Source organism: Xiphophorus hellerii, chromosome 13 (assembly GCF_003331165.1).
Source record: "Xiphophorus hellerii strain 12219 chromosome 13, Xiphophorus_hellerii-4.1, whole genome shotgun sequence".
NCBI lineage: Eukaryota > Metazoa > Chordata > Actinopteri > Cyprinodontiformes > Poeciliidae > Xiphophorus > Xiphophorus hellerii.
The window spans coordinates 14,812,405-14,826,398 of NC_045684.1; the positions used below are offsets into that span (position 1 = coordinate 14,812,405).

The window sequence follows — 13,994 nt, forward strand, 5'->3', positions numbered from 1 at the left end:
CTGTCTCTTCGCTCAGCTGCAGGATCCTGAGGTGTGTTGACGCACAAACTATCTGGGATTTCTGCACAATACGAGCTTGTGCTGAGTCAGAAACTTACCATCTGCTGCCGTACCTCAGGGAACCTGCACTCATCAGCAAATCTCTTTCCAAACCCGGATTCAGGAAGGGGGAAAGATCAGAGGTGAACTCCTGCAGCAGTCTGAGCCAAATCAAAGTTCGGCGTTGCGTAATATCATGATAACGTTTGTTTCATTACATTTGCTTCCTGTTTGTCTGGTGTTGTGGCTGGATTTCTATGGTCTATTTACTGTAGAGGACAATAAACAATGAAGTGAAGCGAATAAAAGGAGAAGTGAGTTAGAGCAAGGTAAGCTGCAGTCAAACAAAAAACCAAAAACAAAAATCTGTATTTTAAATCTGATTATATTTCTCACAACTAGTCTTCACACTCGCGTTTTAAAGAACAACCTTTCATTTGTGTCTTTTCTCACTGTGACAACACAAGGAAGTTCAATGTGCTGTGAGATAAAGTATAAAACGAGACGTTTGTGTGTCCAAATGCACACAGAACCAGTCTGGCCTAAACAAAAACGTTGTTTCTGTCAACTTCAACTTTTACAGTTTTAATCTTAAATTCTATTTAAGACTAAAGGTTCTATTTTATTATGCTTTACTCTTTGTTATTGCACAAATGCTAAATATTAAAGGATCATTTCAAATTCATCAGACAAAATTATGTTTTATTAATGTTGAGAGTTGATTTCACCTATCCAAAGATTATATCCTCTCGTCGTGATCATAAACACCATATTAATATGAGACTTTTAAAGATAGGCAGTCAAGTTTCAGTAAATTTGGTAATTTCCTCCAATCCACACGAGGTCAAAATTTGAGTCTGGTTGATTTTCAGTCGAGTCGAGGTCAGTGTCATCCCACAAGCCTAATGTTTGCCAGCTTTATTCTATTTCATTGACATGTTACTAACCTAACTAAGTAAATTTCTGGAGCAGGACCTGCTTTCTTGGTTGGGACCCTCTGAGTCTATGGCATTGTTAAATGGGCTCTGCTTTACTTTACTGGTAGTGGCACTGATGTCCAATAAGAAATTGGGCTGCATGATTAAGCTTGGATACGGTTGATTGTTCCAGCTTCAAGTGAAAATTTATCGACTACAGAAAGAAGTCTGGTTGGCAACGAGAAGCCAAACAGCTTAAGTGAACTTTACTAACAATGGCAAGAAGAATGGTCAAGTGTTCGATATTATTTTTGCCAAAAATATGAGGTAACACTATTTGAAGAGATGTGCATAAGACTGATATGGCACTGTCATAAATATATATAACACCTGTTGTGAACATGAAGAAGTCTTTATGAATGTTTATGACCGTTGTCAAGAAGTGTCATTTGGTAAATAATGACATTTTTAATGCAAAGTTGCATTAAAAGTGTCAACTTTTCATTAAAGTGTCATTATTTACAAAATCATACTAAGCTGGCCCTTTTAATGGACTTTCAATGCAACATTTAAAGCAACTTTGCATTAAAAATGTCATTATTTACTGAATGACAACAATCATAAACATCCATAAGGACTTCCTCATGTTCATAGCAGATATTATGTCATATTTATGACAGTGTCATGTCAGTCTTATGATCAGCTCTTCAAATAAAGTGTGACCACATATGTAGATTGTTGCAGAAAGTTTGGTTGAAGTGCAACTTCCCAGAGGATTTTTATCAAAAGGCATGTCTGGAGTTTGCATATATGTTTTTTTATTATATATGCAGAAAATCTTTTTCATCTATTTAACTCTCCAAAAACACACAGCCAATTCAAAAGTACCATTAAATCCAATGGTCCAAAGTGACTGGATCCAAACCACTAACTGTATTTCTTCTTTTTTTACGTCAGCATACAGTACCAGAGCACGAGTCTGTATGCCGGTAAACAGCGCAGCCTTACACTAATAAAACTACTGGTTTCATCTGAATTTCATTCCTTAACTTCTGCATTCTCAAGAATTGGTTTTGACTTGCATGATGTTTCTCAGCACCTTCATATTTCTCAGCTGCAGCAGTCATACTGTCAGGTTATATTGGGCCAAATGCAGCTGGTAGTAAATGAGATTCACATGACGAACCACAGAGCAGATGTAACAGGAAACAAGACTTCTCCTTTAACAGAGGGGCCCGTCTGCTGGGTGTCATTTCTTCCTGGGACGTTAGTAACTCATTGATTGATCCCATCAAGGTATGTGCAACCCTGGTTTTGTGTTTGGGGCAATAAAGAGATGAGCTGCTTGGTAAATATAGCGGGGAAATTAAATTATTATGCGGTGATAGGATTGCTAGGAAAGTAGCCTAGGCGTGCTAGTGAAACCTGTTTTAACTTCCCCTTTGTGAGCATGCGTAAAAATAAACACTTTATTATCATTTGCAGAAATATTTCACAGACCTCCTTTACTCTCATAAGTTCTTGTGCACCAGCACCAGTGATTGTTTCATTTTACTTGTGATGCTCCATTTTCAGGTGTTGAATTATTTATTGGCTTTCTGTCTCAGGTTAGTTAAAGTTATGCAAAAAACAGCTTAAATCCAGACACGAGAATAGTTTTTAAATACACGGATGTAACTGATGTGAAAAATTGAGCATCATTAATCTGGAACCATGTCTTCCAAAAGTCTGCACTCCCAGGTTTTGTAATAATAAAATAGGACTGTGATGCATTATTTCAAAGCTTTTTCCATGTTTAGTGTGAAATTCATTCTGCAAATTTCAAAGAAAACAAAAATATGAATAGATGTCAAAAAGTGCAAATAATGTGTTTGTACAAGTGAGCACAAATTTAGCTAACACTTCACACCATTTGTTTATTGTAGTGAATCTGACTGACCTAAAATAAAGTTTGGCTATTTCTATTTGCTAAATTCAAGATTAAAAAGGAAGATGTTTTTGTTACTTTTTTCAAAAGTGCACATCAGTTTCATTAGCTGCATTTTAAAATGATGACATGGGTCAAACTTTTTGATGGTTCTTTCACAAGCATCTCCACCTTCTACACTCCTCCTCTTTAAAACTAATTTGGCAGCATAATAAGAGTTATTGTTCATTTGGAGAACTACCTTGTGCAAAATCCTTAACTTCATGGCTGATGTCCTAACATGAACCTTCAGTATTTGGTACATTGATTTTTGATGTGTTGACTTGAAATGCATTAACACGTGAGCCTCCATTTAGCTAAAATGTTATGACTTCCTGTAACAGATGATTAGAAACCTATGAAGTAATCACCTGGAGTTCCCCATGTTGTCTTATTTAAGTTTTTAAAAAATCCCTCACCTCAATATTCTGACAAATAATTTTCTTAATCCTAGTTTACCCAGACTAGAAAACAAGATTAGTTTAATTTAATTCTTAACAAGAAAAAAAGTTTTACATGTATATTAATATACAACTTTAGAAAAAATGAAGAGACTGCTGATTAAATAAAAACCTCCAGATTATTCCACCAATTGTTTATTTCTGAACTCTTCCTGAGTTAAAACATTGTATTGTTGTTTCTAAATGAATATAAACTTGTTTTCTTTGCATTATTTGAGGTCTGAAAGCACTGTGTCTTTTTTGTTATTTTGACCATTTCTCATTTTCTGCAAATAAATACTAAATCTTTGCTTGGAATTTCAGAGACATGTTGTTAGTAGTTCATAGAATAAAATAACATTCATTTTACTCAAACATATATCTATAAAAAAGTAAAATCTGAGAAACTGATCATTTTAAGTGGTTTCTTAATTCTTGTCAGAGCTGTAAATATTGAAAGTTGGCTACAGTTGTACATATTTTTATCTGTAATTCTGGGACAGTGACAATTTCTTTTCAGGTTAAGAACATAAAATCAGTGGGTAAATTAAGAGAATATAATATTAAGTTTAAAAATATCTGATCAGTCAAATAGTTCCCCAGCTATAAGTCCGAGATGACACCTGACGGTGTTAAATGTTTGTTTGTTTGTTTGTTTTCTTCTAGGATGCATGTCTGGTTGAGTGCAGTTTTGCTTCTGGCAGCTGTGACCCTCTGCTGCTCTTCATCGGCCACAAACAGATTGTGGGATGACTGGAGAACTCAATATGGCAAAGCTTATGACAATCAAGTATGAGTTAGAAAGAAAAGAAAAAATTTAAATATTCAATACATTTCTTGTACAAATGTGCAAACGTGTACGATGTCACCGTTTCAGACTGAGCTGAACTTCAGGAGAACAGTGTGGGAGAAAAACCTGCTGTTGTTGCTAAGACACAACCGGGAGGCTTCAGCAGGAAAACACAGCTTCACTCTGGGACTGAATCATCTCGCTGACATGGTAGGACGAGGGTTTAGTGGCGGGTAGCTGTCCATCTGCCTTTCTGAGGCAGAAGAGCAGTGATCTATACAAAGGCGGCAAGCCAGCTGACCTAAAAACAAATAAGAAATAGTCAGAAAAAATAGTAAAACTCAGCAATAATTAATGCCTAGCCAAAAGCCTGCTTTTTCAAGCCTTTGACAGCATCTAAGCCAGAGGTCATCAACCTTCACAATCCTTAGAGCTTTTTTTTTACCTGCTGAAAAGAAATTGCTTAGAGGCAGGAAAGAAGCATGGCTGTTTCAAGCAGTGGCTTTTTTTGTAAAACCTACTATAGAAAATTTGTTTGGATTTTTCTTTTTAAATAAAGTAAACCATTTCATTTTTGTATTTAAAAGTTTCCATTACATAATACAGAAAAGCATACAGTTTGCAAACTTTATAAATAATATTCCTAACGCCTATTATCCCTCTTAGTGGTAAAGTTGTGCATATATTGCATACAAATCCAATTAGAAGGAGGTTAAAACAGGCACAATATGAGCCTATTTGTGTGCAAGTTGCAAGAAAACACTCCATAAAAAGGAAAACATAGATTTCTTTTCACCAATAAAATGAAAAATTGAAAGCTTAAACAGATATTCAATTATAAAGATGAAGAACCTGAATATGCAGGGTCTTTTTTAAAGGATATCACAAGGTGGTTTTTATTTGGCTGGGGAGCCTGAGCAGAAATGCCTGGATGGGTGTAGCATGTCAACGCTCTGCAGGAGTCTGGCTCCAATGTTTGAGATGCTCACACAAGCTTTTGGCTCGCTGTCAGAGGACAGAGCACTGCAGTGGCATTGGAAAGTGCCATCACTGTTCAGTAATATCCATGAATAAAAGAAGACAGAGTGCAGGATGATATTGAAGGATACAGCCAAAAAGCAGAGTAGAGGCGACTTAAACTCCGTTTAGCAATGGGATTGATTTTAATCTTCTTCTTATCAGCACACTGAACACTTTTCTGAACCAAAGGACATTTTATTAAACTCAAAACAAGGAGCACTGGTCACACTAGTACGGCACAAAGTTAGTGACATTTCAACCGGCAGTGGAAATGCTCTCCTGAATACGCATTTGGGATTCGGTAAAGTAACGTACCAAATCAGTGAAACTGGGCCCAGATCATTCTTCCAAAGAAGCTCCTAAATGGGCGGCATAAACACATAACACACATAAACACAATGGACTGTTTCACAAACACTATAGCGAAAAATGCTCCACCTTGAATGGTATCAAAGTCAGAAAATAATTTTAAAAAATTCTTCCATCTACATGTTTTTAATATCCATAAACATAAAACTCAATTTAAGCTCTATAAACTTTTACCAAGAGTTGTAATTTGAAGTAGGATTTGTTAGTCTTACTTTTTGATACACCCGTTGTCCCCTGAGTTTGATTTCCTGATTATTTTGACAAACACTGTTCTTGTGTCTTCTGTTGTGTTTCTGCTTTAAGACAGCGGAGGAGATTAATGAGAGGCTGAATGGTTTGAAGGTGGAGGAGCCTCTCGATCTCAGGAATGACACATTCAGAGACACAAATGACTCATCACTTCCTACAAGTGTTGACTGGAGGACAAGCGGACTGGTCGGTCCCGTCAGAAACCAGGTACTAAATGAGCTGCCGGAAGGAGACCAGCAAAAACTGGAAGATAACTGAAGCTCTGAATGTGTTTTTTTTGTTTTGTTTTGTTTTTTAGGGCTTGTGTGGCTCATGCTGGGCCTTCAGTGCTCTGGGAGCTCTGGAGGGGCAGATGAAGAGGCGAACGGGCGTCCTCGTGATGCTGAGTCCACAGAACCTGGTGGACTGCGGCGCTAAGGAGGGAAACCTCGGCTGCAAGGGAGGGTACATCACCAAGGCCTTCAGCTACATCATTCACAACGGAGGCGTCGACTCAGAGAGCTCGTACCCCTACGAACATCAGGTCATCCTCTGAATGCTGACGCAGACCTTTTCTTCTTTCTTCTTCTTATTTTTAATTTATTATACTCATCAAAAATAGAATATCCTAATGTCCTTTTTTCTCTAATGAGTCACATATCTTGACTGAGTCGAGTTTATCTTCAAGTCAAAGGCAAAGATCATAAACTGAACAGAGAGCTATGATAACAGCTTGAATAATACATTTTCTACACTTCTACATTTTCCATCTTGTTTGCAGAATGGAAAATGCCGCTACTCGCTCCAAGGCAAGGCGGCTCACTGCTCCAACTTTCACGTCCTTCCACGGGGGAACGAGTTGGCTCTGCAGGCTGCGGTGGCATCAGTGGGACCAGTTGCCGTGGCCGTGAACGCCATGCTGCCGTCTTTCCATCAGTACAAAGGAGGTCAGGATGCTGACGGCTCTGAAATCAGGACGTTTGCCAGGGCTTGCATTTGCAAATCAACCTTACTACATTTTAAATCAGATTTATGATCAAATATTTAGAATAAATTTCATAGATAAAACTGCAAATAATGTGCAAGTTTTCCTATTTTATAGTTTGAAGGTGAAAATCAAATAGTTGTGAAAATGACTGATTTGTTGGTATCTTCCTCCCATATGGCCACCCCTGGTAAAACTGATTAAAAGAAATATTTTTCTATCTACAGAACGGCACGTTAGCTTCTCCTACAACACTTCACAAGGTTGTGGAGTACAGAGATGAATCTTTGACTTTTCTTCTGCGGTTCTTCTCTTAAGCTCTTCTCTTCAGCTCACACACAGGATTTAGGTCTGTGGAGTGGACAGTTCTTGGAAAAGGGTTCATTTTATGTATGGTGAACCATTTCTGTGTTAATTTAACCAAATGATTTTAGTCATCCAGCTGAAAGACTCATTGACCATCCATTTTCAGTTGTTTGGCAGAGGCGAACATTTTTAATTGAAAATGATCTTGTGTTGCTGAGTTTGTGATGCCATGGACCGTAAAATGGTTCCAAAAGCATTTTTGGACAGGCCCACAGCATCACAGAACCTCCACCATACCTTATGTTCGTCATTTGTTTTACGCCAAACCCACCTTGTGTGTTTGCTGCTGAAATGCTGAATTTGAATCTGACAGTCCAAGTTTTGGTTTGCAAACTCCACATGTTTATATTTGTGATGGTAGGACCGAAAAGTTATTTTTTTAAATAACTATTCAATATTTTTGCTGTACTCATAGCTATTTCAGTTCCTGTTGCTAAATAAATTATTCGTGCAGGTTTATACAACGCGCCTGACTGTAACCCAAAGCTAATCAATCACGCTGTGTTGGTTGTGGGCTACGGCACAGACAGAGGACAGGACTACTGGCTAGTGAAAAACAGGTAGGGGTGTTGTCACATTTACTTTTTTTTGGCATTTGTTCTTTAATTAAATGATTTAATAAAATGTGATATTTCTGTGGTTTCAGTTGGGGAACGGCTTGGGGAGAAGGTGGATTTATCCGGATTGCGAGGAACAAGAAAAATCTCTGCGGTATTGCGACGTTAGCAGTCTACCCAACGCTGTGAATTCTACCGAGATTTATTCTGTTTTAATTTTGTATTGCTGTTTTTTTGAAAGAAGCACACTGTGCTGTCAGAGCACTACAGAATCTATTAACACTGTTGGGTAAAAAGGTTCTAAAGGCCAATATAATAAAGTTTTAAAGGATTCTGTTCTACTCAGTGCTGCAGGTGGGAGCGTTAGGTTCAAATCCTGTGCTGGGGTCTTTCTGTTTCTGGTTTGTAGGTTTTTCCTCTGCATATAGGTTTTCTTCATGTATTCCAGCTGATAGGTTTATTTTGTCATAACCTGCAAAGAATCAGCCAGAGACAGAGATTAGGTTTCTTTTGATTTCTTTTCTGCAGAATAGGAGAATTGAGAACAGACGCGACGAATCGCTGTCAAACACTGTCTGGACTCAATTCTGCCAGTTCTTTCTTTGCATTTCTCTTTATTGTATAGAAAAAGGAGGTTGGGCTTCTCTTCACACAGTCACACAGAGAATTGACCAACCGTCTTTACATTCTGAAACCTCCTATGGACATGCCCTTATAAGGGCATGTGGCTGACCACAACTAATCAGTTACAGATGGAACTAATAACACATGAATGTTTAACGTTTTTAGCTTCCAAGCAAACATCCTAAACAAAGTTAATAACATACTACAAAAGAAAGAGAAGTTAAGTAAATATAAAAAGAAGAATAATATGAGAGTAATAATAAAAAAAGAATAATATAAAAAGAATAATATGAAAACATAACTTGTAAAATAAACTCATGAGTAAATGAACAGGAGGATAATTTTTCTAACACCAGCTTCCTCCCACATAAGAAAAAACATGTTAGGTTAATTGGTCTTTCTAAATTAAGGTCCGAATGGTTGTGTGTATTTATGATGAACTGGCGACTTGTCCAGGGTGTATCCTGCTCACCAGCTCCCCTCAGCCCTGCAAGGACCAGTGGGTGTGGACAACGAGTGGATGTTAGCTTTACATCTGAACAGCTAAAATGCTCTGCAGATGGAACAGAAACATATTCAATTGTAAAATTAGTATCTGGACTCTATAAAACTGGACCATCAAACTTTACAATGTTTTTACATTTTCCAAATCCCAATTTTTGCTGTTAACACTTGTTATGTGTCAGGAATGACAATTTTTCCAACACACTGCTTTTTCTAAGTACAGATAAAATACTACAAAAGGTTGAGAGTAAATTCTTGAGTTTTTGAGGAATGTTTTTTTTTAATCAAATTATTCTGCATACATGGAACTCAAACACTAGTCCCTACTGACAAGAAACTTGCCTGTTCGTCTTTATTTATACAAACCCATCAGTTTAGATCTAGACTGAAATGTAATTTATGGAGATTTCATCTGATACACAAACACAAAGTAGCACATTATTGTGAAGTCAAAGGAAAAGAATACATTGTTTTTAAAAGATTTTGAATGAATAAAACTCTGAAAAGTGTACTTCACATTTGCGTTGAGTCATTTCTCTGCCTCCCTGCTCCACCATGCCTTCAGAGGGGTTTCAATGATGACCACCAGCATGATAAGTTTGACCCTTTTCCTAAACATGACTTTAAGTATACGGTATAATCTCTGCTTACGTATCAGTAAATCCTCTTTTTACCAGTAGGGTTGTGCTTAAAGAGGAATTAAAAGTATTTGGGGACTGGTGCAGAAGGCAGGACCTTAAATCCTTTAACAAACTACGAGCAAAATTCAAGTCATACAAACATTAAAATCTGAAACTGTGCAAAAAAGATGGGTTTCATCAAAAAGATGAGACACGTCTTTTATGCTTAAATGTCTGACAAAGGTCAGGAACGTCTTTTCTTTTGAATATGTTCAAGACGTCCAGCCCTTTCAGTAGATTAAAAACATGATGGTCAGCTAAATTATTTAGTGTTTGGAACAGGCACTAAATAAAAATAGCTCGACATTCTTCTGTTAAAAACTGCGTTCTATTTTAACACAAAAAAAAAAAAATCTTGTTGCATTTTTGGTTCTCAGTGCAAAAAGCATTTATGAGAAAAATAATCCGTTGCAATCCGTTTTCAGGAAGCATTTGTATCATAACGTGATACATTGTCTAAGTAAAAAAGAAATACTTGTGTGTTACTGAACCTGGTTACCTCCTGCTTTTTTAACTTGATAAATAAAAACCAGATCGGTCTCCATCGTGGGCGGTGACTGAGTACTCACTCACCATCTCCTCCTCCAACTCTCTGAGGTTGCATTCCCTCCACAAGAGAATCTTAAAAAGATTCAGTAATAAAACTGTGGCTTATTTAAAGGTAGCTGTAACAGGTGCCTTTTTAATTAATCTTTTTCTAAATTTCCAAAACTATATACATTTTTTTGCATTATTATTCCTTGACTTCTGTCACCTGGAAAATAAGGTTTATTTTTGATGAAACTGACACATCAGTTAAACTAAATGAAAGTATTCAGACTTCTATGACTATTTGATGTTTGATTTCCTGTGACTGAATTTTATTCAATCATCACATAACAGCATTATGGCAGTAAAACACAAACCAATCTGTGCTGTAAATAAAGTGACAGACATAAATATATATCGGTTTTATATTCACTGGAGCTAGTGTGTCTTTTTTTCATCCAAAGTTGTGTATAAAAAGCAAAATTAAAAAAGAGCTAATGGACGAAAATAGAGCTCCTTCAACCACAGAAAAACCTTCCTCCATCTCATGTTCCTCTGTGGAAGAGCTGGGATGCATTCACGGCTTGTTTTTGCTGCCACCAAGTGGACAAAAAACGCCTAACAACTAACGCGTGATTATTTGCAGGTGTGAAGCGAGTGTGGAGATAAATACATGCAGATTAAGTCTAGAAAGAGTCTGGCTTCTCCCCTTGGCAGCTGCACAGGTCAGTGATGGTTCAATGGTATGGAGTGAGATTTTTAAAGTAATTCGTTTTATGAATTATACATGCACATTTTCTACAATTTTATCCTCTGGTTGTTGTTTTTTTCCAAATTGAAATTACCAACACATCTACAGCCCTGCTCTCTTGTTGGAGCAGCTTAATTTAACTTTTATTGCAGAATCCTTATACCTGCTCCTTCTTCAGATCTTGACATGTTTCAGAGCCTGATTTTCACAGTGCTATGTGGCGTCACATTGACCTCTACAATGTCACATCTTGAAAAGCACTGGGAGCTGTGGAAGAGGACTCATAACAAGCTGTACGCTCATCAGGTAACAGAAGTGTCCAATCTGAGCAAACTATGACTGCATTCTGTTCTCCACTCATTTTTACCACCATTTGTTGGAGGTTGAAGAGTTGGGTCGCAGACGGTTATGGGAACAGAATCTGGAAATGATAAATGTCCATAACTTGGAGACTTCCCTTGGCTTGCACACCTATGAGCTGGGAATGAACCACCTGGGGGACCTGGTGAGTCTTTAGAAAAAAAGTTGATAAACTGGGAGTCTCTGACCTTATTTCCATTGATGACTTGTGATGTCGAATCCCTTTTCAGACCACTGAGGAGATCACGTCATCTCTCGTAGGAACTGTTGTACCATCAGAGCTGGAGCGGGTTCCTTATGGATTCCTCAAGGTCAACAAATCTCTGCCAGCTTCACTGGATTGGAGAGATAGCGGGCTGGTGACATCAGTAAAATCACAGGTGAGCTCATACTTGAAAGTACAAACGCTGAAGATGTTTTCACCTCTAGTAACACTGTACTGTTTTTAGGGTGCTTGTGGTTCTAGCTGGGCATTTAGTTCAGTTGGTGCCCTGGAGGGGCAACTAAAGAAGACTACAGGCATCTTGATGTCCCTCAGTCCTCAGAATCTTGTGGATTGTTCTTCAAAATATGGCAACTATGGCTGCAGAGGCGGATTCATGACAAATGCCTTCCAGTACGTCATCAACAACCAAGGCATTAGCTCTGATGCTGCGTATCCCTACATTGGTAGAGTGAGTGTTAACTTTTTTATGGCTTTGTGGTTAAAGCTGCCAAGAAAATCCATTAAGACTCTGCTTAACTCTTTCAGCGAGGTCAGTGCAAGTACGACCCAACGTATCGGGCAGCTAACTGCTCAGGGTATTGCTTCTTGCCAAAAGGTGATGAGTTTGCCTTGAAGATGGCCCTGGCAAACATCGGCCCCATTGCTGTTGCTATTGATGCTTCAAGGCCAAAATTTCTCTTCTACAGTCATGGCAAGTCATTCTCTCATTTTTTTAAATTTATTTATTTTTTCCTGTGAGGGAATTGTTGGGTCTATTTTAGTTCCCAACCTGCAAGGAATCAACCAGAGGCACATGTTACTCTTCCGTAGAAGAGGGGAGAGAGGCCAGACACAGAGAACCACAGTCAAACAACTGTCTGGGATCAACTCCATCGGCTCTCACCTCTTGGCTTCTTTTTATTACCATAACAAGGAACAGAGGGCTGGGTTTCTTCACATAGTCACAGGTAGTTTCGTCAGGGAATTCTGCCACAGGATGTTCTAGGACGGGCAGTTTGATAAAACCAGAAGCGTGAGTAAGCATTTCTAATCTCCAAGCAAACATTGATAAACAAGAAGAGTGTGTGGCGTTTCTAATCTTCAAGCAAACATCCAAAGAACGGTTAATAATGTACCATAAAAGAAAAAACACAAAAGAATAATATGAAAACATATAAACTCATAATTTAAATGAACTTGGATCATTTTTCCAACAGGAATGACTGACCACATAAATCTCTTGTGACCCAACAGGTGTCTACAAAGACCATTCATGCTCTCACAATGTAAACCATGGAGTCCTGGCTGTAGGATATGGCACTGAAAATGGAGAGGACTATTGGCTAATCAAAAACAGGTTTGTAAAATTCATCTGGGCTATAATCAAAAACTCTTCCCTGAAATGTTCTTTCTATTTGCAGTTGGGGTACAACCTATGGAGACGAAGGCTATATCAAAATGGCTCGTAACAGAAACAACCAGTGTGGAGTCGCCCTCTATGCATGTTTTCCCATTATGTGACCAATAAACTTTATGAATATTTTTTGAGTTGGCAACCTTGTGTCTTGAAATGGTCCTATAAGCACAAGTCAGCATAAAATATTTTCTGTATCACTTTATGCTGACATGAATCATTCCTGAAGTGCTGTACTTAGAACTAAGCATTTGTTACCGTTTGTGGTATTAAATCAACCTAAAGTCATAGACATGTCGACAATTTTAAATAAAATGCAAAAGGTTTCGGAAACTAATTTAGAAAATGAAATGCATTGCTTTTTGTGTTCCAGAATAAAGTTGCGGGGGGAAACATTAAAGCTAAAGAACGGTCTCTTTTGAGAGATGGCCCAAAAAAGGCTACCTTTATTGCAGTAAACTTTTGCCCCAATAATCTCTCAAACAAATCTAGGCAGCAGTGCTGATCTGAAAGCTAAATGGTTGGCTTTGGTAAAAGCTTGTTTGTTCCCAAAAGATCTGATTTTCATATTGGGATTTGATTTGTGTGGAAACTTGAACATAGGATGAGGAAGATGGTTTTGGGCAATCAAAATTTTTTGTATTGAGGTTGCTAGGAAGATTTTAAATGTATCCTAATCAATGGCTATGAAAATATGTTCTACTAGTGATGGGTAAATGAGGCGTCATGAAGCGATTCAACCCATTAGCAAAACTGTATTGATACTGTTATTGAATACTGACACCTGCTGGACATTAAAAATCCCTACAGGCAACATAGTCGACAGGCTGATTTGATGACCTAGTCTATACAATAAGATTTAAGTCATTGTATTTTGTTGTATATTATATATTGTATTATGTCATGTTCAGTTAAATTCAAAATATATTTTATATTCTTAGATACAGTCAATAAATAATGGGAACATGTACCATAAAGTGAAAATGTAAGTGAACGTGTTTGGAATGAGGATGTTTGTGAACTGTTTTGTTTTTGGTTTTTTTCTCAAATTTTCATTCAAAAAAATACGTTTTTCCAACATTTTGAAATTTAGTCTGTTACGCTTTTTTGACACAACTTCTCCTGCTGTAGAAAAAATTAAGTAAACCATACATTTATATGACATAATTTAGAAAAAGCAACTGAGTAATTTGTAGAATGGCTGTATACCTGAGTATATCCTAGGTGTATTTGGGACTTCATTCTGATGCC

At 37.5% G+C, this 13,994-nt stretch overlaps 2 protein-coding genes across 3 annotated transcripts; both read left to right on the top strand.

Moving 5' to 3' along the window:
- Positions 1-253: 253 nt before the first annotated feature.
- ctss1 (cathepsin S, ortholog 1) lies at positions 254-8,122 on the top strand. 2 transcript variants are annotated; one of them, XM_032581416.1, is made up of 8 exons: positions 254-368; positions 4,029-4,152; positions 4,240-4,362; positions 5,845-5,997; positions 6,089-6,313; positions 6,551-6,716; positions 7,575-7,680; positions 7,767-8,122. In XM_032581416.1, exons 2-8 carry the CDS (start codon positions 4,030-4,032, stop codon positions 7,864-7,866), a joined length of 996 nt encoding a protein of 331 aa, XP_032437307.1. In that variant the 5' UTR covers positions 254-368; position 4,029; the 3' UTR covers positions 7,867-8,122. The 2 variants fall into 2 exon arrangements, with proteins under 2 accessions (XP_032437307.1, XP_032437308.1); XM_032581417.1 differs by lacking the exon at positions 254-368 and adding an exon at positions 1,575-2,252.
- A 532-nt stretch (positions 8,123-8,654) lies between these two features.
- Positions 8,655-12,885, top strand: LOC116731587 (cathepsin S-like). Its single transcript, XM_032581414.1, has 8 exons — positions 8,655-10,738; positions 10,943-11,070; positions 11,147-11,269; positions 11,355-11,504; positions 11,574-11,798; positions 11,876-12,041; positions 12,584-12,686; positions 12,751-12,885. The coding sequence occupies exons 1-8, from the start codon at positions 10,687-10,689 to the stop codon at positions 12,848-12,850; spliced, it is 1,047 nt and encodes a 348-aa protein (XP_032437305.1). The 5' UTR covers positions 8,655-10,686; the 3' UTR covers positions 12,851-12,885.
- Positions 12,886-13,994: the final 1,109 nt, after the last annotated feature.